Here is a 25,711-nt window from a genome sequence, read left to right on the forward strand (position 1 = left end):
GACTGTATTTGGGTTCCTTGGAAATATTTTTACCAGCAGGTAGGGGGGAAGATAACTAAGGAGTAAGGAATGCCAAGATGGCTCGAGACACACCCAGAATAGCAATAACATTCTGGAATCGCTCTCAACTTCCATGAGCCAAAAAAGTCCAATGTTGACGCTAAGCCGTCCAAATCCCAGTGGTCATTTTAAAGCACACAGTGCTCCTTCACACACACTTAGCAGCTCACCTGTTTACAAGTCTTTCGCTTAAAGGGTCCCTCGTGCTTGAGCTTGTAATGCAGATAGAAGAAACGGAAGCCGAAGTTGTGGGGTGCATGATCGAAGGACACCTGCATGTCCGAACCATGCTGGGTGATGTTCAGGCTCCGGGGCTTCCAGACTGGGGAGGAAGGACCAGAGTGAGCACTGCAGACCGCCGCAGCACCACAGCAACACTTTGAAGCTTGACAGATAAGAACAGCTATACTTACAGGGTTTACAGGCCAGGTTGTCCGGCTGTAGCAAGAGGTCACAGGCTATTAAGAGAGACACATGTTTTTAGTTTTAGGACAGACTGATCTTTTCCTCCTCCAACAATTCAATAAAACACAAATATACTGCACTGGATGCTGCTGGGGAGGGCGTAAAATGCACCAATTCAGCAATTTTCAGTCCAGTGTAGTGCACGTTGCATCTTATGAAAATGGGTATAATACAAAAATATTAATATAGTCTCACTTTATGACAAAGAAATGGAAACACTATATGGTCACCCAGATTTAAAAGGCTTGAGAAGCTTTACGAGCTTGCTTCAAAGCGGGTGGCCAAGGGCAGTGGAGCCGTGTCCTGCTCTGGTTACAGGGAGACCCTGTCTTACCTGTAAATAGACATGCCGGCCCTGCCCCATCGCAGCCCATGTTTAGGCACAAGAGAACTTTGGAGTGGTCCCGGTACCTGCTGTGTGGTTATTCTAAACTTCACTGGATTTCTAATTTAAAATCCTTTTGATAAGAGCCTAAACATAGCATCCAGGTGCCTACTAAATAGTAGTGCCAATGCTGACACTCAGATACCAATGCCAGTGACTTTGAAATAGGATTTCAACGCAATAAAACACAACGAAGGAAGCCAAACACCAGTCACATATGCCATGCTGCTAACCCTGGGACAGCTCTCTGGGAAATGTCCACAGTGCCAAGGAAATCAAAATCACCATTAAAGCCACAGAGCACCAAGAAGGTGATAAATGTCCAAGTTTCAGAAACACGTCCTCGAGTCCCCTCTACCTTACCTCCAAATACACAGATACCAATGGGAAAAATGCATCTTAAACTATGCTAGTTTTGATTTTGGCAAGGCTTTCAAAAACACATTCTTCACATTCTCTGTTTGCCTACTACATGAGAGGCACCCAGAGACACCGTGAAAGGCACCACGTCTGAGCCATATGGAATCATTTTAATTAAGAAAACAAGACCATTTGTTAAAAAATAACTTTGCTGCATAGACAACAACCACAGTAAGAATTCTGATGCAGGCTGGAACCGAGAACAAACCTCTCACAGAGGATGAGGACCACAACCAGACCACAAAGGAGGGGACGTCAGATTGGACATAGGCGCTGGTCATCCAGCCCTGAACGCCAGACAGAAAGTTTACCAGGAAGGCAAGAGGGAGCTGCTGCAGGTTCCAGGGTGGCTGACCACCAAGTATGAAAGCAGAAATCCAAGCACATCAAACAGATCCCATACACAGAACAGGATGAAAATGTGAGCAACTGGGAGCCCAGCGTGATTGGTGGTTTGAGAGTGTGGACTCCAGACCAAAACTTCCCAGCTCCAGGCAAATCATTTAACCTTTCTCTGCACGATTCCACATCCGATAAGTGGGCATGAAAAGATCAAACTCTATAAAGAGTTGTTATAGGAGTAAACAGTTACTATTTGTAAAGCATTTACAACAGGGCCTGGCACATAGATGTTAAATAAATAGCAACAGAAGTGGATCCAGGGACATGAGTCCTGTTTTCCTAATCTAATCCTGAAAATGGCAGGCAATTACTCATAGAGGCCACCTCCTAAAGATGGATTCATTTCACACTCCCACCCTTCACCCCAAAATCAACTTGTGCTTTTAGGCCTGTTTTATTCATTTTTTTTAAAGCAACATGTTTTGAAACCTGACCATCTTGTAGTGGTAACAGAATCCTCAAAAAATTTACTGACAAATCTGTTCTAAAATAAGGTCTAGAATAAGGTCTGTTCCAGAACAAGTCAGTCTCTAGTTAGATTAACAGTTCCTGGGCCACAACAAATTCTAAAAATTGCTTTTCTGTATACAAAGAACTCCCCACCAGGCTTGTGTCATGCCAGTCTTCGGTGTGCTCCTGAACACATCTCCATAGAAAAATCAGTAAAAGTGCAAGACAAGTCCCCTCGTGGGAACCACACAGGTGAGCCCATACTCACCTCGGGTTCTGAAGAAGAAAGGATGATAATTGCTTTCATTTTTAATGGAAGGAAAAGGGACAATCTTTACAAAGTAATCCGTTTCAAATTTCATATTGAGGAACGGCTGAGATTCCATTCCCTAAAAGGGAACAAAAACACATGTGACATCATAGGGAAATTACCCGCCCCTCCATCTGCACAGGTAGCTTTCCTTCCTATCCCGACAGACACTGCTCCAGAGCTGAGGGGGCAGGGGGGCATCAGGCCTACTTCCTATATTCCTCACCAAAATGAAAATGAAGATGGACAATGTCTATTCTCTGGCAAGAGGCCATGGCTTTACTGAACTTCACAGTTGTGTGTGGAGGGGCGGGGCACTTACTGTCTGAGCAAGGAACCCCGCCCGTGCATCACTGGAGATGTGCTCATCACAGAGAGGTGGCAAAGGAACGGTTCCTCTGGGAGGGTGGGGCAGGCTCGGGGTGTTGCCGCACCATTCTTGCTCACCTTGGCAGGTGGGTCAAGCCCCAGAGTCCCTCCTTCCCCCATGTCATAGCCTTTTAATACACCATTCAGACCCCCAGGAGCACGTGTCCTGCGTGTGACTTACAGTTCTTTTGAAGCTACTGTTGAGCTGCTTTGGTTCTTTTAGAATCAGTTGTTGGCACTGTCTTCCCTCCGACTTTAGCTCCTCCAGTATTACCCGAAATCCTTTTAGGAATTCGATGCCTAAGCAAAGCAGAATGCTTTTATTAAAAGCGAACCTAATTACTTCCGAACATACTTTCCTTTCTCCAAGATTACCCGGTCCTCCCCAACTACACCCCAGAGTTAATGGAATCCTTACTCTAGCCAGACTATCTGAATTTATGGAAGGGAAAAATGCATACTCTGCATTCCTTTGGTAGAGCCAGGTGATTTGTTCTGTTCTACCATTACTAATTAATCTCTATTCCAGCCGGCCATTTCACAAATGCCTGTTGCCTCTGTGGCATTGGGTTCAAATATTTAGGTTCGAATCACAATTGATCTTAGAAGTCTGCAGTGGAATATATAATTTCTAGGTCATTAAGCAAGGTGCATTCCGCTGGTGATAATCCCAAGTGTTAACTAAGGAAACCCCCTAACCCATATTTCCACTTTAAGGTGTTATCCCCATGTTGGTTGGCATGTTTCACCTAGCAACATACAAAATTTCTATCCAATGAAATAAATTTTCAGGGGCTGAGAGATTCCAAATGGAGTGAGGGGTCACTCTGGTGGGCATTCTTAGGCACTATATAGATAACTCTTTTTAGGTTTCAATGCATTTGAATAGCTAGAAGTAAATAACCGAAACTATCAAACGGCAAATGAATAGCTTGACTCTTGAAGATGATTGTATAGTAATGTAGCTTACAAGAGGTGACAATGTGATTGTGAAAGCCTTGTGGATCACACTCCCTTTATCCAGTGTATGGATGGATGAGTAGAAAAATGGGGACAAAAAACTAAATGAAAAATAGGGTGGGAGGGGAGGGTGATTTGGGTGTTCCTTTTTACTTTTTTTTTTTTTATTCTTATTTTCATTTTTTCTGGTACAAGGAAAATGTTCAAAAAAATAGATTGAGGTGATGAATGCACAACTATATGATGGTGCTGTGAACAACTGATTGGACACTTTGGATGACTGCATGGTATGTGAATATATCTCAGTAAAATTGAATTAAAAAAAAAAAATTCCCATCCAAGTGTGTGACTCCACCCAAGGGCCTGAGATTAAATAGCAAGTAGAATGCCGATGTCATTTACAAAGCGGTTCTTAGTCTAATCACGCCTGAAAGGCAGACACCCAAGAGCTGCCCTTCACTCAGCCCTTGGAGGCCCCAAGACGCCCACAGAGACACTGAAAGGCGACGGCCCAGCCTCCCGCCACCTGAGCTTCCCCCGCTGCACGTCCGCCTAGATGCTTTCAAAAGGATTAAGCGCTGATGACCACGAGAGCCAGCACCGGGCTCTGTATCCCATGGAGACTGGAGAGGTCTAACTGCAGCTGGAGATCCCCAAAGCCCATCTCAATTGGCACAATATCGATTTCACATTCTTTCTGAACACTACACAAGGAGTCATTTTTAACCTCCCTTTTCTTTCACCTAGAGCAAAAGTAATTACACAGGATGCAATTAACCAGGTGGGAAAATTATTGATGGCAAAGGCCAGGGAAATCTTTTTCTTTTTTGAATAGGTTCTCCAATCCTATGATTATTTGATGAAGAGCACATACTTTCTGGTAGGGAGGGCCCAGAGGCAGCAATTAGAGCTTCACATTTTAGGGACTGACAGTACTACAGTTGCAGGTACTGACTTCTGTCACGTGGCGTTTCAATAGCAAAGCTTCCTGTGGGAGTGCCAGCCCCTGACCAACAGCCAGAGATTCAGACACAATGATAAGATACAAGGTCTTCTGACCAGCAGCTGTTTACTAGACCTCACAGGAATCTGCACCTCTTGAGATGAGATCCAAAATTTAAAATAGATTTTTGAACACATCTGTAGTGTTTCTACTAAGATTTAGTTTATGCAATGTCCCCAAAACTATAGTTTAAGAAAAGCTAGCTAATTAACATAAGAAGCTAGGCATCCCAAATACATAAAATTTCATCAACCAGGGTAGAGGTGGAAGGTAATAGTCCTTATTTTTAAAAGGCTAGCCTGAGAAATCACTATGCCAAGTCTGCGAGTAGAGGTAAAGGTGATAAATTGCATTCCTGTATCACAGTGACATGTTTATCACAAGATTAACACCTGGCAATTACATAACAATTAGAAATTGTATGGAACAACTTCCCAGGTAGGAACCTGCATGCTCCTCCCCATCATTTAACTCGTTAAATGCTCCCAACAATCACAGATGGAGAGTATTATTATCCCTATTTTATAGAGCAGGAATAATGTTTAGAGAAGCTCAATGACTTGCTCAAGGTCACACAGAAATTAAATGGCAGTAGTGGAATTCGAACCCAGTACTCTTAACCCACATGCTTTGTGGTCTCCCAAGGAAACGGACAGAGCCTGTCTGGCCACTTCCACCCACAAATCATCTTCCAGGAAAAACACAACCTCCTACCCTCACTGTTCCACAGTTAATTTTCCTACCACCAGCTCATACCTCTTGCTTTTATTCTAAGAAGGGAACCTGCAATTTGTCAGGCCAACCCCATAAACATTTAGCGTTATGTGGAACGACCACTTTCCTTTTGTCCACAGAGAATGGTTTTATCTTTAAATGTCAAGATAATATTATTTTTGGAAAATCCACTGGGTTTAGACCCAGCAATATTTACAGGGAGAAGCGAGCTGGGCCAGCAAATGGGCCCCATCCATTCCTCCTTCCCACCACTCACCCCTCCTTCAATCTGGTTCTTATGAGATTATCCCACTCAGACTGAGCAATTCCAACTTCATTTTACTTCTCCCTTGGCTAGATTTTTTTTTTTAAGTCTAGGATTGTGTGACAAAGGCAACACAGCAGGCCTGAGAAGCAAGTTCTGATGATAAAATCAGTACCTGTTTTAAGAACTCTCTCCCTAGAAAGGTGCTGTGTGTGTCTAATTCTTATAACAAACCAAGAGGCAGTTACCTCCATTTTACAGAAGGGGAAACTGAGGCTCAGCGAGGTTTAAATGCCTTTGGTGTGAGGCAACTCCTGGTTCAACCCCAGGCCCATCTGAACCAAATGGCTGGCCCTTCTCATGCCCACCAACCTCCTTCCCCTGCATATTATCAATTCATTCGAGAGGACAAACAGGTTTAGCCCCAAGCTGAATCTGGCCCAGTAACTTGGGTTTGTTATTTTCTGTTTCTGCTTTGTTTTTTTTTGGCCCCCACAGTTTTAAAAAAATTTTTTTTTCAATTAGTTGCCAATATTTAAAAATTGGTTGATTTCATAGTTTCACATAAAAACCAGGATTTTCCTGAAAAATCACAAAATGTACCTATGTGGGGCCTGCACATTGACGTGGCCAGAGACGGCTACTGCAGGATGCTAAAGCCATTATGTCCCTGGATGGGGCCATGTGCTCCACTGTTGAGACACAGAGGCCAAGGCCCCCATGCCATTTCTCATTCATACACTATTATTTTTCATACCCACATCTGTCTTGGTAATAGCCAAGGAAACAAAGGACCAGCCGTGGGGCAGCAGCCTCAAGCTGTGCACCTGCCCAGCCAGCGCACATAACAAAGAACAAAGTGTGTCTGTGCCCAACCTACACTTCACTCACGCCAAGGCATGCCCGGCACATCTGGGACCCTGAAGCTGGGCACTGTGCAGCCAGGCCACCACAGTGGGCTCCCTCTGACCACTTACCGAGGGCCCCTGGGGACCACAGAATGGTGACTGCCACTTGGTCGTGGCAAGCGTACTGGCTGATGGTGATATTCTGGGCATCGGCGATCACATGCTTTCCCACCGGATTCAAGTAAGTGGTACAATCTAGAATGTTGGAAGAATGAAGGGTTAAATTCAAAAACTAGTTCTTATTTCCAAGTCCATTTTCTCAGTTTACACAGAGCATGTCTGGAGATGGCCAAATCCATTCTGTTTAAAGATGTGTGTTTCAAAAGCCCAAATATGATCTCAAAGATTGACTGGAAAAAATATAAGAATGCTTCCGAGGGGTTTATATCACTCCCTCTGCCTCAGGTTAAATTCCAGGACAGTTTTAGGAGGATTATATAAAGTCTGAAGCTTGTGTGGGTATCTGGCATTAACTATTAGGACCTTTTACCTAAGCCAATAATGTACATGGATTCAATCAGCTTTCAGTATTAGTGATCTGAAACAATGGCTAAACAATCCAGCTTTTGTTTTGTTTCTTTCTTTGTTTGCTTTTAGAAAAAAATGGGGGCAGTGGAGGCAGGAGCTTAACATGAAGATGTGAATGCATTCATAGCAAGACTGTTAGCTCAATTAGCATCTGCAAAAGGTAATAACGTGGACATCTGTTAAAAACCTTAGGGCTCAGAAATAAGCTAGGTACCCTCAATGTTAACTTTTATGTTAACAAAGTAAAACTTTTGTTTAGAAATACCTTGTGTCATCAAAGGCACCACAACACTAAATCCGATGAGCCCCACACTGCTTTAAAAACAAAAACCACCTGATTCTTTGATTTTATCAGAGAACATTACTCACTGCCACCTATCAATGCAGCCCCAACCATGCGAGCAGCCATGCCACCTGGTATTGCTATATTCATCTTCAAAGTCTGCATGGTCCTGAAAAGTTTCCAGAAGCTTCCAGCCAGAGTGGAGCTGGGACTTGAGAGAATGATTGTGGGCTGTTCTAGCCATTCGTGCAGCAGAAATATCAACCACCCTGGCAGGCACCAACTTATAATTCTTAACCTGCTTCATCTCCATTTCTTTCTCCATGAGTAAATCAATTAGCCTTTTTAGGATTTTCTGTGAAAGGTCTTTGGTTCTATCAAATGTCCAAACCTGCAAACCTGCCATTGTTCCTCTGAAGTCAGGTGCTTTTCTTTGAGGTGAAGCATTCAGGATATTTTAGGAAGCTTAGCGAATCTGCTGCATTTAACTTTCCTCCCATAAAATGTACTGCATGCTCTCTATTTTTATAACTAAAAGTGTTCTTTGGAGATATTTGAAAACCACAATAGAATATAAGACAAATTTAAAAGTCATCTGTAATCTCTCACTGCACAGATGTAACTGCTATTAACATTCTAACAGGTTCCCTTCCAAACCTTTCAACTGCACACAATAGTCCTGTTTTTTTTTATTTTTTATTAAAAGATAAGATACACAACTAAAATGCAACCCCCTCTTTTTAAACTACATCTTCCATGCTGCCTTGTGTCTTACTTCCTTGCCTAACCACATTAGAAGCTCTTGTCTCCAGAACCTCCATCTGCTTCCAAAACAGTCACATTTACATTTTAATATTACTTCTTTTGAAAGGATGTTAATAACTAATAAAAATGAATTCTGCTTCTGATGAAAATTCACTCAAAGCAATCAACAAGTGTTTTCTGGCTGCAGAAGAGAATTTTAGAATAGGAAAAAAGTGAGAAAAAAAAAATCTGGCTTAACATTCACTTCCTGCAAACGAGGAAACTGCAGCTAAGAGAGGTCAGCTGGTTGGCTCAGGATCCCACCACTGACCAGCCCAGGGTCAGGACCAGAATGCAGCCTCCAGCCGCTCACTCACATTCTCCTGCCACTCCATCATCAACACACAGCTTACAGCTAAAATAAGTTCTTAATCAGAGGTGTTCAGCCTGCAAAAATCTTGGCTGAGTTCAGTTTCCCAATATAAAGGAAAGACAAGATCCCAACATACTTGTAAAATTCAAATATTTTCATTTATTGAGGACTATAATGAGAGAGAAACTTCTGACTTAAACAGCTTTGGGAAAAGATGCACGAACAAGAGCAAATCACGGTTTTTTAATATGTTCATTCCTAATGCCAAAATTAGCACTCCCTGGGTTTCTGTAAATACAACTATACAAGCATAAAGCCTAAGAATTAAGAAAATGCATTATAACCTACTCAGGCATATCCACTCTGAGCCAAAAGGAAAAATGTAGAATGCAAAATGGAAGAAGGCAGGGAGATCTATGAAGTTCAGTTTTGACTTACTGGCAAGACATTTTCTTTCTTTAGAACATTAAATGACAAAGGACTAGAAAAATGAAGATTTTATAGTTTAATCATTTGGGTGAAAACTTGGCAATTGGTTCTTAGCTACTTCAAACAGAACTAGTTATTTGAACAGCAGGGATTTCCTTATAGAGAAGAGAAATACCTTTTTCCATGGAAAACACTAAGTCCTTTACACAGCCTGGATCCAATTATCAGCAAGTTTAAAGTTTTGGATTCTGTTTACAAATGCCCAAATGACATTTTGCCAAAATGCAACAGAGCATCAGACATCTCAGGAGTCAGTGTGGACTGTGAATTAAATTCTAATTAAATACCTAAGAATTAAAAAGAAAATAATAACCAAAGGACAGCCATAGGCAAGTGGGCCAAAAATTTAGCCCCATGAATTGAACAATAAGATACTCTTAAGCTTTACAGGTATAGATCTTCCACAAAGCTCCATATTAAATTAGTGATGCAAATGCTTGTTTGCAGCTGACCGGAAAATTTTGAACTCTTGAATGTAATACAAGACCTGCCAGGACCAAGAGTACATATCAAAATTAACTTAATAACTCAAAGGAAAAAACCTTAACACATGTCTTTACTTAGCTGAATAAAATATCATAGACTTGCAAATCTTTTATTAGCATCACCAAATTTACCAAGGACATGCATATACTACTAATGAGAAATGTCTGATGTCTGAGTTTCATATACAAGTCCTTACTGGTTAACTTAAAATACCAATGCCCGTGACTATGGGCAGGAATTTGACACACATTCTTGTTTCTTAAAATTATTAAGATTGTCTATCAAGGGGATTGGGAAAGCCATAAGGACCACACTCCACTTTGTCTAGTTTATGGATGGATGAGTAGAAAAATAGGGGAAGGAAACAAACAGACAAAGGTACCCAGTGTTCTTTTTTACTTCAATTGCTCTTTTTCACTCTAATTATTATTCTTGTTATTCTTGTGTGTGTGCTAATGAAGGTGTCAGGGATTGATTTGGGTGATGAATGTACAACTATGTAATGGTACTGTGAACAATCGAAAGTACGATTTGTTTTGTATGACTGCGTGGTATACGAATATATCTCAATAAAATGAAGATTTAAAAAAAAAAAAAAAAAAAAAAAAGATTGTCTATAAGACCTCAAAACCCCTGCTTTAGCAGGTGACCATTCCAAAGGCCTCAAATGTGACCTGCTTCTCTTACACTGATTCATAACCCTATCCAACATATGAGAATCAAATGTCAGGAGCTGCTAAACTTGGATCAAGCTCCCTCTTGTCAACATTTTCACTTACAAATTATGGCTCATAAGGCTAAAATGCTTATAATTCTATGTAACTACCTTCTTAACAAATGAAAGCAGCTCCTTAGAGGGGGGGTCTATATGTTTATAGTCAGAAAAATGTACCCCCACCCTGCCCTATGTAAAACAATTTGACCAGAAAGAATCATACTTTCTTTAGAGAAAGATCAAAAAAAGGCACTTCTACTCTAACTTCAGTTTGAATGACTTCTAATATTATTAGAGATCAATTATTGCATGTACACCATAGGCTAGCCACTGTGTCGAGCAGCTATAAGCATTACCTCATGTAAACCTCAACATGATATTAGGAGGGAGAAGCTAATCTTATTTTATATAATGAGAAAACTGAGACTTGGAAAAGTCAAGTCACTTGCCATAACTCACATGGCTGGAACCCAGGCCTTAGAGATGGCCAACTGCAGACCTCTGGACAATCTGCAACACTGCAACACAAATCTGCTTGGGCCACTCTGGGTTTGTGAAAATTTTGAAATAACTGCTAATATTAACAAAAAAAAAAAATCACATGCAAATGCAAATTTCCCACTCTTCTTGGACAACACAATAAACAGCAACATGTGGTATGAATTCCTCCAATGCTACAATTCCACTGGTTTGCCACAGTCCCCACCATTCCCCAGTGTCCTGCACATGGGCAATTTTGCTCATTTGCCCCCTGCTGGGCATTTTTTTTCTGAAGGTCATGGCTATGTCCTAGGAACTCAGGGAAAGTCTCTATACACAACTTCTCTGAACTCTGACACTTGTTCTGTTCAAGCTCCCAAATACTTGATTGCCTTAATTAAGACTGAGCTGCTTTAGCTTCATTGACAAACCTGAGCTGGTTCAGAAAATTCCTCAACCACAGGCCCTGCAGTGTTCTTGACTAAGCACCACTATATAAGCTTTAGATTATTGAAAGGGCTCCATTCTTGGGCGGTCAAGCTAGTTACTTACTGTCGTATCTGAAGGTGATGTTGTGCAGCCCGCTGTTTCTGCTGGCCGGCCCCACTCCCTGTGGGAAAACAAGAGAACATACTGTGGAGTGAAGCCAATCTGCTTTTCCAGAACAGATCCCCATGGAGTCGAAACGTACACATCACTGCGGAGACCCAGTGTCAGGCCCGTCACTGGGTGACATCAGTCTTCCCACTCACAGCATGGCCCCTGGCTGCCACACCCCCGCCAGCCCAGAAGACTCCTAACTGCATGGGATTCATAAGCACGTGGTTCCCCTAAGACAATGGGACCAGGCCGCTCTATTTTCGGGGTTAAATAATAATTCGTTAACATAACATTGGGAGACAGACCAAGAGCTGCCAGCTGGAGTCCTTCCATTTGGATCTGCTTGGTTATAAAATTCGCCTCCCAGACACCCTCATGTGAAAGCTCTATTAAGCCACAGCAGATAGGCAATTCCTCAAGCCCAAGGAAACAAGTTTCTCATTCCAAGACTGCCAGTGAACGTGAGAATAGGCTGTTACTTCTAACGAGAAAATTCTTCACTGCATTCATACCTATGCTTGAAATACACAGCATAGGTCATTAAAAAAGAAAGAAAGGAGGAAAAAGAAAAAAAAGACTTTAAAAGGTCTACCTCTACCTCTTGGCTTTGTGGTCATCAGTCATCTGCATCTGAAGAGCAGGGATAACAGCTCTGCCAGACTTCTCGCTTGAATTACACCAGCCACAGAGGAGCACCAGAATCCTCCCATTGACTCTGCCTTTTCCTACCCCACCATTTATCCATCCGGCAAGGAGCTGCTACAGATCTGCCAGCCCCAACTCTGATTTGTTTCTGTAATAATCTGCAAGTGTGCTGTTCAGCATTATTTGCAGAATTCTATCAAAATATGTTCACTCGGAAATGCTAAGTGATGGGAAAATACTCTAACCACACAGCTGAAGTTTCCACTCAACAAGTGGGATGTTGGGGAAAACCATATACTGGCAGCCTAGAGTTTGATGGGCGATGGTTATGCTGAGACACAATGTGCAGAACACTTCTGAATGAGCCCAGGGCTTCGGGTACAACCCCATCACAACCACAGGCTGTGTGCAGGGATGTTCACGCTGCCTATCCCAAAGCCAGGCACATCCACTGAAACTGTACTCTCGAGCTCAGATACACATGGACCTTGGGATTGCACAGCTGTGCAAAAAGGGAGAAACACACACACACACACACACACACACACACACACAGGGCACTCTAAGTAAAGTGCAGATTAAGCAGTAACACCAAACCTAAATCAACATGGCGCACCAACCTGAGATCTCCTGGGGCTCCCCCACTTTCTGGTTCACCTTCTTCTTCTAACTTTCCTCCTTCCATGCTCTGTTGCTCACCCACACAGGAGTCTAGAATCCCTCACCTAAACTGAAACGCTTTGGAAATTATGTTACCTTCATAAAGTCCTAAGAGCTTCCACAACTCCTTAGGATCGAGGCCACAGTCTGTGCCCAATCTCCAGATGGCCAAGACCAGGCTAATATAACAAGGGAAGAAGGAGTATGATCCGATCCCCCCACAACCCTTTGGCAGTGCCCAAGACCAAAGCTCAAGATCCCCAAACCACACTCTTCCTCCCTTATAACCCCCAAGGGACAGCAGCTGGAGAAATTAATTCACTCACCAGCAATTATGAGTCACAGTTTACACTAGGAAGGCTGGTAAATAATACTGCCTGTCCTCATGCAATGAAGTAGCATGGCACTCTATTCTTTCAAAAAAGTTAAGTGGGTGCCTGGATCACACCCAGGTGCATACAGACAAATCTCAAGTCACACCCTCGGCCTCCAAGAATTCCCAGTTTAGAGGGCAAAAACAAGGGTCAAAGAACCATCTACCAATAAGCATACAATACATGAAATGCCACAAGGCAGCACCTGAGTCAGGCTAAAAATTAAGGATATGGATGACATTTGCCAGGAGCTTAAAAGAGGGAAGGACAACTGAGCTACAAGGGAGAGCAAAAGACAGCATTGTAGGAGGGAAACAAAAAATGGAATTTACAGGCCAAGGTAAGAACCTCAATCTTTCCATCCTCCAGCTGGTGACCAAGAGCAAGCCACTCTCCTGGGCCTGAATTGACTCAGTTTTTGTTTTGTTTTGTTTTTCAAAAAGATTGTGCACAACTTTCCTTGGAGCAAGGGAGGGTTGAGGAGGACCACATGAAACTGTAAAGGAAGCACTTTCACAGATGAAACTCATTCTTTTTAACCGCATGCACTGAGGCACATGGGAACTCAGGTGACCAATCACCTTACCTGTGGGACTTTGACAACTTTTGGCTTTATTCCTGTTTCTCCTGTATTTCTACTGCCACACGTTTTTAACAAATATTGATTGGGCACTTATAACAGGCAATGCATTCTGGACAGGAAACCAAGATAGTGAGATTGCAGAAGGGGCACTTCCCAACTCTAGGTTCGTTCTTCAGCGTGGCTAATAGAAGTCACTCCCATCCGGGCTGAGAAGGAAAAAAGGTTTATTTACGCCAGCAGGAGTCAGGGGAAGCTTCCCCAAATCTGCCTCCCCGGAAGTGTTTCTTCAATTGGTATTTATACCCAGAGACAAAGAGGGTTAATCATTTAATTAACACGCAACAAGAGTGATAGACCACTTGAAAGGCTTATCTATATCTGGGAGGTTTGGGGCAATCTCCCCGAAATGATTCTTTAATTGGTTAAACTCATTAGAGATAAAGGGAGTTAATTATTTTAGTTAACAGGTAACAGGTTTGGAGAACTTCAGTAATTTAGTTATCTCCTGTTTTCTTCAGGAACTAGGTGACACCTGGTGAAAGGTGCAAACTTTACTTTTACATATTGTTGCAGACTTTACATCTTGCTCTTTTGTGAAACCAAGCATCCTTACCACCACCACCCATTCAAAAGCTGCTTTAGGTTACATTCCAAGGTTAATTTACAATTTCCTGCTTGCTTACAGTTTTAGGTTATATTTTAAAAGTTAGTGTTACAAGATGTGATCATTCTAAAGAACCTAACTCCCTTCAAAGAAGGTTCCTGTGATGTGTGCATGGAGCCCTTCCAAGGAGAGCCTGGTGAGCAGAGGACAGCCAGGCTTGCAAGCAGCATCCATTCACTACCCACCAAGCCCTCCACCCTGACCCAAGCCCCAGCGATGAACAAGACATAGTCCTGACCTCAGGAACTTTGGCCACCAAGGTCATCTCCTGACACACAAATCTGCCCTCACTTCCCTGCTCCAGACCCTTCACTGGCTCCCTGTCACCCTCTAGACCCTTCACCATTCCTGACGTGGCCCCTGTCCACCTTCTCAGCCACTGTCCTCCCTACCTTCCAAGCCCCACCCCCATCACTGCAACACTGTTCATTACCTGTACCTGGGCACTTCCACATTCTCAGAATGCCCTTCTCTTCACATCCCCCATGAAGCCCTTCCTCTCATCCACTCCAATAGGCTTCCCACAGTAGTCTAGGTCCTATCACACCGTGTTCCTGACACACCAGTCTTCCTGCATTCTTACCTACAGGAGCACAGTGATCCATACCATAGTTTGACTGGCATGGCACTTCTGCTGATGGAGATGCAAAGCTGTCATTCTGATTCCACAAAAATCAGAGACCATAAGACCATGTGACCAACCAAGTGTGGTCACGGAGCTCTGAAGCAAAAAACGCCATTCCAGGTACCAGTTCTTATGTGCACCGTGAAGACTTTTCATTCTTGGAAGTCCTCAAGTCCACAACTTCTCAGTACATACATCAGACAGATCCTCAGCAGGCAGTCCTCACTCAGCTCACAACCAATGCTTCCAGCTGCCCAGAACCCTCAGAAACCACCTTATAAAGAGCATGCCAAGGCTAGCCCACAAAACACGACTCTTTTCTTTACACTTGGTGGCAGGCAGAATATCAGCCCTCCTAGTCTCCAGAACCTGTGAATATATTACCTTACATGGCAAAGGGGACTTTGCAGAAGTGACTGATAATGTTAAAGACCCTGAGATGGGGATATTATCCTGAATTATTCAGATTGGCCCAATGTCATCACAAAGGTTCTTCTAAGTGAGAGGCAAGAAGGTCAGAGAGAGAGAAAGATTTGAAGATGCTAGATGCTATGCTACTGGCTTTGCAGACACAGGAAAGAGCTACAATTGTGTCAAGCAGTGATGGGGCCTCCGGAAGCTGGAGAAGGTAAGGAACAGATTCTCCTCCCACCCCCACCCGCAGAGCCTGCCAACACCTGATTTTAGACCCTTAAGATCCATTTCAGACTTCTGACCTCCAGAACTGTAAGATAATAAATCTGTGTTGTTTTAAGCCACCTAAGTTTGTAGTATTTTCTTAAGCAGCAATAAATAGGCAACAAATACACACATATAATTTCAGTTGCAATACGGATGAAAACGTCACATACCTGCCATGTGCTGTCATTCTCCCCCTCCCATACCCAGAGCGGAACTGAACACTTATCACTGCATTCTCTCCCACTCTGGCTTCAGGCAAATATGCAACATTGATCCATCAGAGTGCTTCTTGAGACTCTACCAACCTGGACGCAGGCTCCTGAGGGCTAGCCTAGGACTCATCTGGAGTAGAGGAGTGGTTAGGAGCATGGGCTTTGGAGTTATGCAGATGCTAGTTTGAATCCATGCTTTCCCTCTTTCCAGCTGTGTGACCTTGGGCAAGTTTCTGAATCTCTCTGAGCCTCACTTCCCTAAGCTATAAAGTGTGAATAAAACACCCTGGAAAGGACTGCTGAGGGGGCTAAGTGACATGACGTGCATCAAGTGTTCACCACAGCATATGACACAGAATAGACTCAGAAATGGTTATGTCCTCATTCCTGAGAAGATGCACGCCCTAACAAACAAGGTGAGGAGTGTTTGCTACGGGGGAAGTTACAGGGAATACATAAGGGAGACAGGGAAGGCTTTCTAGGAGGTAGTATCCCCCACATTTGATAGATCTCCAGCAAGAAAAACTGTGAGTGGATTGTGGGAGATGAGGAGAGACGAATGGATGGACGTGTCTGAGCAGGGTGGCGAAGGTCATGACCAGCAGGCTAAGGAAGGAATGTGCTCTGTTGACGGTCAGGTGGGGTCCCACCATCGGGCTCCACCTCTGATGAATGTACAGCTGGCACCGGAGGGGCAGAGGCTGAAGGCAGAGTGGCCAGCACCCCCTTGCCCGCCCAGCCCCCTATCCCGCCCCGCAGACCCCACAGTTCTGGGCCTGGCACATAGTCAGTCCTTGATTAATAATCATTTTCTGCCCGAATAAATGAGTGAATGAGAAAGCCAGGTAATGCATGCTGCGAACCCAGGAGAACATAGCTTGGGTTACACTGTAATTTAGGGGCTTAGAATTAGGGCCCATAACTAAGAAAACACAGATGAGGCAACTTACGAAGCTGGTGGAAATCCCTCCTTTCCAGTAAAATCTTTTCTCCAGGAAACAGTCGTCAAGCTTTTTGCTACTACACAGTTTTGATATTTAATGAGCTGACAATTAAGAATACTTGTTTGTTGCCTGTTACTGAAAAACTATAAATGCCAATGCTGTGGCCTTGGGGTGCCATGTTCTTAGTTAATTAACCATCCCCATTTGCTGCACTGAAGGGCAGCTTTTAATTTGTTCCAATGCTAGCTCAGAGGCAAGCTCCAGGTGCTTGGAGTCCTGCTATGAAATTCCTTTCCTTGGCCCTTGGTAAGTAGGGACGGAAGCAGCAAATATGAACGTAATGGAGAAAACATCTTTTACTCAGGAAGGGGTGGGGAGAATAGCCCTTAAACTGCTCCAAAAGAATAAAACCCAAAAGGCAAAAACCCACACCATGCTCCGGCCATATGGCAAACGGCAAATTTCTGGACACAAAGAGAACCTTGGGGTGGGATCCCACACAAAGCAGCCTGGAGACCTCGGCCAGAGGGGGTCTTGAGGATCCGAAGCCATCTGAAGACTCCTGAACAACATTTCTAACCCAGCTCCAAAACAGCTTAACTATCACTCTGGGAAAATGCATTCTGAAGAGGACGACACTATAACCAACATAGCGACCCTTTTCCAAAGGAAGGCAGCCAACAGGTAAAGGCCTAAGCAAGAATGCTTTCAAATCAATTACAAGGAACTTTCAGGATGCTTGTAATGTTTTAGTGAACAGAGCTGGGGTTAAAAACTTAAGAGCTTTCGTCAGAAAGACTAGGAGGTGGGTTTTTAAAAGGTACATCTGGTAAGTACTTAAAACCCAGGCCAACCCATACTTCCTACTTTCCACAGCATTTTCTCCACTTTGGATTTCCAGCGTGTCGACGAGATAAAAGGACAGCAGTCAGCTCTGAGGCTCAGCGTCCCAAGCAGGACTAGCATTTGTCCCTCTGACTGATGATATGAAAAGGGCAAGAGGAGGCAGAATCTGAGGTCATTTCACTCTCTGCAGGTTCAGACTGTTTCATAAATGAAGGCAGGATCTTCAGTTCAAACATTTAACTTATTAAAAAAAAAAAAAAAACGTTATTTGGCAAGGGCAGAGAAAGCCCAGGTGACGTAAGCAGAGGAGAATGCTGGCGAACTCAACACAGGAGGAAAATAAACCACAAAGCCAACCTGGGCCTGGATCTATTCAAGATATTTCCTCCACATTCCCTCCATCTAGAGACAACCAGCTTCAGGAACGAAGGATGCCAGCAGTCTGATTTGGAGGGTGAAGTGCTGGGTGTCTAGCAGGGAACATACAAGCTCTGGAGGAGGGCTGGTGGGTTCCCACCAGCAATTACCACTTTGGCCCAAAAAGAGCCAGAGATCTTAAGCTAATTAGGGAGATTTGCTCCGGGAGGTAGGAACTCACTGCTTCACAGCATCGCCCATGCACCAGACCAAAGCCGTAATCATGATTCATCTCTGACATGTTGCTAATCAGCACACACATGTTCCTAATTTCACGCTCCCCAAAGGAAGGCTGAAGGGACAATTGTTTCTGAGCTCTAACATGGAGCCACATGATGCCAAGTTACCATGTGTCTTGCTTATCAAACTGAAAGTTCTGGAGTTTTCATCCAAGCTTCCTTTCACCAGCCCCACCAGCCCCCAACCCCAAAATCCATTCACTAAAGATAAAGATTTGTTAGGACATTTATGAGTTGCTTCTCAGACAGCAACTTCTCTAAATAATGGCAATGTCTTTCCCTGCCCTGGACTTCAGGTTTTCTTATTGCTTTGCAGCTGGAATATACACATGCAGTTAAAATCCAAAGATACGGACACACACACACACACACAAGCTGACTATCTTCCTGTTTAAAAACAAAGCAAAACAAAGCTCTGCAGCCTCCTTCACTTTCACAAGGCCTCAGCCCAAGTTCTTTTTCCAATTAGTCTGTAAAGGATCTGGGTTGTGTGTTCTCCTGTGGCTGATACTCACAAATAGACAGGATTGTTCCATTTTCCCAATTCTGAAAACGTTAAAAGCAAGCTATAAAACACGCCTCTGGACGGAAAGCCAGCCCTTCCCCTCGGCTGCACACACCACTCCCAGCCACTCAAATGAGAACCGTATGTTAGAGAATCGGCATCTTTAAGGTAACAGTCAACCCATCTGCAGTTTAAAAAACATCCACAGACAACTCACAGGCACAGATTAACTGGTTTTCTGTAAATACTGGGTAAAAAGAGGAAGCAAACAGCCAAACAGCCAAACACCCACCCGGCAAACTAGCTACTGGCTTGCTCACACTTAGCTGTTAAAGGTACAGTTTAAAAGATTTCACTGCAGAGGCCCAAGAAAGTATCTTCAATCGAGGGCAATCAAGGAAAACTTAGAGCTATAAACATGACTACTATGCCTACACTGAGACGAAATGTTCATATCAAAACAAAACTACTAATAAAAAGCCTTAGGACCACACAGGGAGCGGCACCCTGAGTTGTGCCGACTTCAAATATGGTTTCCGAGGCCTGGGGACGGAGCCTCCAAATACTGCCTCACATCTGGAATTCTGCTTTTACAGCACAAACACCTCCAGAAATGGGAGACTGTGACATTGCCATGGGGACCCAGCCTCTTCCAGCCGGGCAGGTCCCCAGTGTGCCCCACACGTGTGCTTCCTTCAAGGTGGATTTTACATTTTCGAAAATTTTGAAAGGCTGCGCTTAGGTTTTAGCACTAATCGAAACATCACAGGATGTGCTAGAAAGCAAGGCGACCCCTTCTGTCAGCCAATTAAGTCTCTCCACATGGTGGTCTTGGACAGAAAAATCTCCTTAAAATAACAATGGGAAGCAGCAAGTCAACATGAGACCCTTTTCCAAAAGCTATTTGTGCCCCCCCCCCTCCCCTGCCCCATTCTCTAGGAGGGAGATGGTCCACCAGCATCCTTTTTATACTCTCCTGTTCTCTGGCTGCAAAAAAATCCCACTGACTCACGCTGTGCCCAAGGCTGCCTCCCACTAGCAGCTCAAGGCTCAGTCTGCACAGTCCTTGCCTTTGCCAGAACTGGGTGACGAATCCCATCCCCGCAGAGCTTCTGATGGCCAAGGCAGGGTCTCCAGTTCTAACTGTTGATGATGCTGTTGTTAAGGAGAGAGGGTTTCTAGAACCCCAAGGAGCATTCTGTGAGAAACACTTCTTACCCAAATTCCCTCAGAAACTTTTCTTACATAATGTCGGGGGTTCTTGGGTCTCTCGAAGACCACCCAAGGGTCCCTGAGGGTTCATAGGCCCCAGGTCCAAAGCCATGGTTAGACACCAAGAATCCAGAGACCTCACTTAAAATGCTGGGGTGTATCTGTAACCCCTCCAAATAATCCCTCCAGATGTGGATTCAGATATCACACACACACACACCCCAAATGTAACCCCCTTGGCAGCTGGCAGGTGCCCCCACCCACAAAATCACTCCTTATCCTGCCGGCTCAAAACAGTGGTCAAGACCCCCATCTCTCCCCCAGGAGCATTCTCCCATCAGTTTTGACTAGTATGTTTCAAAGCAAAGCAACAGTGACCTTTCTAAGCTCCCTCTGCCTCTCTCTGCAAGGTCTGGCTCTTTCCAGATGAGTTGCTGGGTGGGGAGGGGTGGGTGAGGAACGGGCCAGCCCAGAGTGAAGCAACAGTGACCAAACCACTGAGGGCAGGTCCGTGGCTCAGGCCTCCCAGTTCTCAGCCCTGTTCTGGCCCAGGGAGAACACTCAGCAACAGCGTGACCTCCTGACCAAACCATTTCCATCCTGTCACTTAGATACCACATCCCAAAATGTCCCGAGATGCTGTGGGGTTTCTGAGTGCCTGAGTGTGTGTCCACACACAAAAAAGAAAACAAAAAAAAAACAACAAAAAAAACAGCACCAGGAAGTCAGCAGCGCCGGCTCCAGGTGTTAACACTTAGCTCATCCTGCCCAGCCCCAGGAGCCGGACACAGCAATTAGGCCCTTCCCGGGCCCGGGCGCCTTTGTCCCTGAGGTAACATCATTAGTCTGACTTCCTGTGCACAACACGGCCTCCCGGGGGGGGGGCAATCGCTGGCTGACCGGGGCAGGGCATTAGACTTCCTTTGTCAAAGACCCTCAAATGTTAACAAGCATGTGAACAAGCCTCTCCTCCCCCAACCTCGGCTGCTCCTTCAGCCCACCAAACGCTGGCAGGGCAATTCTCAGCAGTCTTCCTTCCCTCGGAGTTGTGAGAATCTGATCGATCTCCTTGGGTGAAATATCAGGTCTCCATGCCAAAGGAGCAGAAATGCCCTTCTGCCCAAAGGGCCTCCAGGCCTGATTTCCTGGAACTGGTCTGTTTTTACTGAGCACCCCCAGGTTACCAGGGGCTGTAACTTGTCCTGCATTAAGTCGTGTGAAACGGAATAACGGGGAAGTTGCTGGGCCAACCTGAGTCCCAGGCTGTGCCCCGTGCCCCCGAGGCACAAACAAGAGTTCACAACTGTGCTGATGGGCTGACGTGCAAAATGTTCTCAAGATGCAAAGACTGGAAGGTTTGAGATACATCCCGAGGCTTTCAAACCTCACACTGGTCAGATCTGAAAAGGTGGGGAGTGTGAGCTGCCATACAGCGGCCATCGCAGTATCACAATTCCTCTCTCAGCAAGTCCATCACCGCTAGGACCAAAATCACTAAAACTTAAAACTTCCCTCCCAACAGAGGGTCTCAGCTTCTTATTTGGAGGCACACACGTCTGAGAATTTGACGAAAGTGGTGGCACATATGGGCACACACACAAACTTGCAGACAGGATTTCAGGAGGCTCCTGGACCCCTGCAACATACCCATGGCACCCCTCCCCTAGACAGCTTAACACCAGATCAGGCGAATGGCACCAGGGGTGCATTAGGATCCAGGAGGTACGTGGTGATTAAAACCAAAATTCAAATGGAGGGAGGAGTGATGGTTGGAGGCAAAATCTGTCTTACACAGAACTCTGGATTAATGCCATTCAACTAACTGTAAGGTGTTATAGGCAGCATTTGTTACAACCTAGTAATTGAACTGTTTTCCAAGATGTTGGTACTCATGAACTTTACAAAGCAGCAACATAAAAGGTAACAATAACTTTGGCGGGGAAGCATAGAAGCTCATCTAAGACACTTCTCATTTTTCAGGTCACAGGCAACAACGGTCATGTCTACAGTCAAGTTCATTTCATTGAACCAAGTTAAAAAATAAACTAGTGTGGTGGATTCTTATTCCTTTTTGGGGGGTGGATCATTGAATGAGGGATGAAAATACAGTACGGAGCAGATGGGTGGGACAGCTAATTTTCCCATTCCTGCCCTAGGCATTCGCTACCCTGCTTTTGCAGCCTATAGTGTTTGTGGTCAACACACAAAATTGGGTTAGGGTTTGGATACATTTTTAAGTATTTACTCAAGAGCCACTATGTGGAGAGAGAAGAAGGGAAGGTAGAAAGTTCCAATTTTTCTAAAAGGAAGAATAATCTATGGCTTTGACTTCTACCCAGAAATACCAGAACTCATTCAAGCTTCAGAAAGAAGATACTGGTATACAGGAGAGAAAGAACATCACCCACATGATGCCAAGCCCCCCACAAGTTTACTTTGATGAAGGTTTCAAAGGGTAAATAATGTCACTACTGGTACTGAATTTTACTTTTTGCCAAACCAATTTTAAAATAATAGGCAATCAAAAGGATATATTCAAACATTAATGATCCTTGTGATTTTATATCTCCCCATTTCTTGGATGGAAGCCATCAGTCTGCCATCATTGCCTAAATCATCAGCAATAAATCTACAAGAGTCTCTTTCCTAATTTCCCAATGACACTGCATGGAATTCCCATTAAAGCAAACACACACACACACACAAAAGCACCAATTAAATCACTGTGCGATTTAGATCAGGAAATAACTGTTTGCCAAGAAGTATTCTGCTTTATTTTAATCTCAACAGCTAAAAAGTTATTCTGAGAAGCCGGATGAAGAATGATGCAAATATAAGGCATCAATGTCTCGTCAATTTTAGATTCAGATAAACATCCCTTATGGTTTAAGGAGGCAGTACAAAGTTCCCAGGAATGAAAGCCTCGCTGTTCCTACTCTCCAGGGATTTCTGTCACGGATTGTTGCAGAGAGGATAACTAGAAAGCAAATTCATCACGGGGCAGATGATGCAATTGAAACAACAGGAAGAGCGAATTCATCTCTTGACCAAGGGGCCCTGATGGCTGGACACCTGTTTCTCCCCTATAAGCATGAAGCAAGCAAATGATACACACAACCTTCCTTGACCCATCAACAAAAAGAAAATGCATCTTGCCCCCTTCATAAGGCTTCCCATGAAGAAATATTTACAAAACCGAAGGAATATAGTCCAAAAAATTAGGAAGCTGTAACATTTTGTCATGAAGTTAGCATGAAACAGAGGCTTACCAGAAAAGATTAAAAGCAGCAATTAAGTATCATTTTTTAAAAAAGGAAGTTCCAAAGGTTCTGACTGAAATGATTTCAAGTTGAGAATGGGATGCTGGGCTGACATGAGGCCTAGCTGGTAGGAAGGAGCATTGCTTCTTAGGACAAAAGAAATAAATTGAAGAAGGAAGAAATTCAAGTACAATGACTATGAAAATCCTCCCCAATCCCCCTCATCCTTCTGAAGACTCTTCCAGACCATCTCTGTTGCATGCATTTCATGCACCATAACTTGACATAAATTAGACTCTACTATGCAGAACATTTGTTCCTGATAAATCTCCACCTGCAGATCCTTCTGGGAGACACAATCTCACAGAATATGGGACTTGAAGGGAAGAAATAACAGATCCTAATGATGGAAGGGTCAGGACCTTGGAGCCAAATTCTTTCTAAGGGTCCAGTGAGCTTTAAATCACCTATCATACTCTACAGAGAGAAAGTACCGGCATTAAAAAGTTGTAAAGCAGGCCCTTTCCCCTGTTCTAAAGCCAGCCTGTGTAGTGGAAAGGCCACAAGGCTGATGTAGAGTGTAGCAAACACGTGTTCGAGTCCCCGGAGGCCGCCCACCAATGCTAGTATCCTGAATGTCGTTCTGTAGGGTAACCGTATTACTATAATTTATCCTGTATGGTTTTTTTTTTAATTTACACAAACTTAGAGGATTTTGTGATTAGTTGGTTGGTCTCATGTGAATAACAGAACTGTGCAAAATTAAAAGGGAAACTGTCTGGAAAATCCAAGAAGCAGGCTGACAAATGTCCTTGCTCCTGCCCGATAATCACATTACAGCATGTGGAAACCTAAGGGCTCCAATTCTTTCCAGGGAGGAGGGCTGGCTGGGAGAATGCCCGTGGGGGTTGATTCTACTGAGCAGGCAGAGGAGATAAAACAACTGGCCAGTAAAAACTGTAAATTCCACTTTGTGACTAAAATCACAACAAAGGTGTAGCCAGAAAGATCTTCACCTCAAAAACTTAGCCTGAACTGCTTAATGGGTATGGGGATTCCTCTTGGAATGATGAAAATGTTTTGAAACAAGACAGAGGGAATGGTTGCATGACATAGCGAATGTACTAAATGCCACCAAAGTGTTCACTTTAAAATGGTTACTTTTATATGAATGTCATCTCAATAAATTAAAAAAAAAAAAAGTCCAATCTAAAAAACAATATTTAATTGTACCCTGAGAGTCTCTCCTCCTTGTTAATTCATGAAAAACCTCAGCTGAGGCCCAGAATTTATCAACTGGCCTTCTAAAGAGCTTGAAATGTACCTCACACTGACAAGACCATCTTGAGTGAATGAGAATAAGGCTAAAACCTGATGCCTGCTCCATATGGAAAGCAAAGCTGAAACAATCTAGACTAACTAACATTATAACTAATAGAATGAATGTGCGAAGTTATGCAATGGAGTGGCAAGTGTAATAGAATTTCTGAGAAGGGAGAGCTAAAGGAAGGCCAGCTGAGGAAGTGTCCTTACAGAAGGAAGTCTCCAGTGGGACCCTCATGAACATCTAGTCTGGGGTGGGTGAAGAAGGGGAAGGAAGACCATTTCCAGTAGGCTCAGACGCACGAGTGCATGGGACCAAGAGCACAGCCGGTGCGTGGCACGAGGGAAGCATCCAGTAAATGACCGTCCTTCTTGTGTGACGATGAATTTTTTAAGCATAAACTTAAAACAGTAAGCAAGCAGGAAATTGTAAGGTAGCCTTAAAATGTAACCTTCAAAACTGGAAATAGGCTATAAAGGAAGCTCTTATTCTAACAAAGGAGCAATATGTAAATGTAAAATCTGAAGTAGTATGTAAATGTCAAGTCTGCACCCGGATATAAATAAAACCTTTTCATCTATCTCCCTAGGCACCTCGAGGCACCTTTCCAGGTGTCACCTAGTTCCTGAAGAAAACAGGAAATAACTAAATTACTGAAGTTCTCCAAACCTGTTACATGTTAGCTAAAATAATTAACTCTCTTTGTCTGTGATGGGTTTAGCCAATTAAAGAATCACTGGGAGATTGCCCCAAACCTTCCAGATACTGATAAGCCTTTGCCTATCACTCTTGTTGCATGTTAATTAATTGATTAAATCTCTTTGTCTCTGGGTATAAAAACCAATTGAAGAAACACTTTGGGGAAGCAGATTTGGGAAAGCTTTCCCTGTCTCCTGCCGGCATAAATAAACCATCTTTTCCTCTTCAGCCAGGTTCAGTGTGACTTCTGGCCACGCCCCCAGATTTGGGAAGTGCCCTTTCGACACCTGGGGACTATGGCGAGCCTTCCTGGTCAGCCATAACCAAAGCTTTGAGTGACTGACCCAACAATCTCACCCCTCCCCTGCTAAACACCCCACCCAGCCTAAAGGATGGACATCACAGGGATGGG

At 43.9% G+C, this 25,711-nt stretch overlaps 1 protein-coding gene across 2 annotated transcripts in view; it reads right to left on the reverse strand.

The window, feature by feature from the left end:
* The window catches only part of IL17RD (interleukin 17 receptor D), a 60,504-nt gene that overhangs the window by 11,895 nt on the left and 22,898 nt on the right, over window positions 1-25,711 (reverse strand). For both annotated transcript variants that reach the window (XM_037798722.1, XM_037798721.1), the window contains exons 2-7: window positions 11,362-11,419; window positions 6,781-6,906; window positions 3,043-3,161; window positions 2,451-2,571; window positions 474-518; window positions 231-382 (exon numbers count right to left, since the gene is read on the reverse strand). In XM_037798722.1, the coding sequence (XP_037654650.1) occupies window positions 231-382; window positions 474-518; window positions 2,451-2,571; window positions 3,043-3,161; window positions 6,781-6,906; window positions 11,362-11,419 (621 nt within the window). The remainder of the gene's footprint in view (window positions 1-230; window positions 383-473; window positions 519-2,450; window positions 2,572-3,042; window positions 3,162-6,780; window positions 6,907-11,361; window positions 11,420-25,711) is intronic.

This window comes from Choloepus didactylus, chromosome 1, assembly GCF_015220235.1.
Source record: "Choloepus didactylus isolate mChoDid1 chromosome 1, mChoDid1.pri, whole genome shotgun sequence".
Taxonomy (NCBI): domain Eukaryota; kingdom Metazoa; phylum Chordata; class Mammalia; order Pilosa; family Megalonychidae; genus Choloepus; species Choloepus didactylus.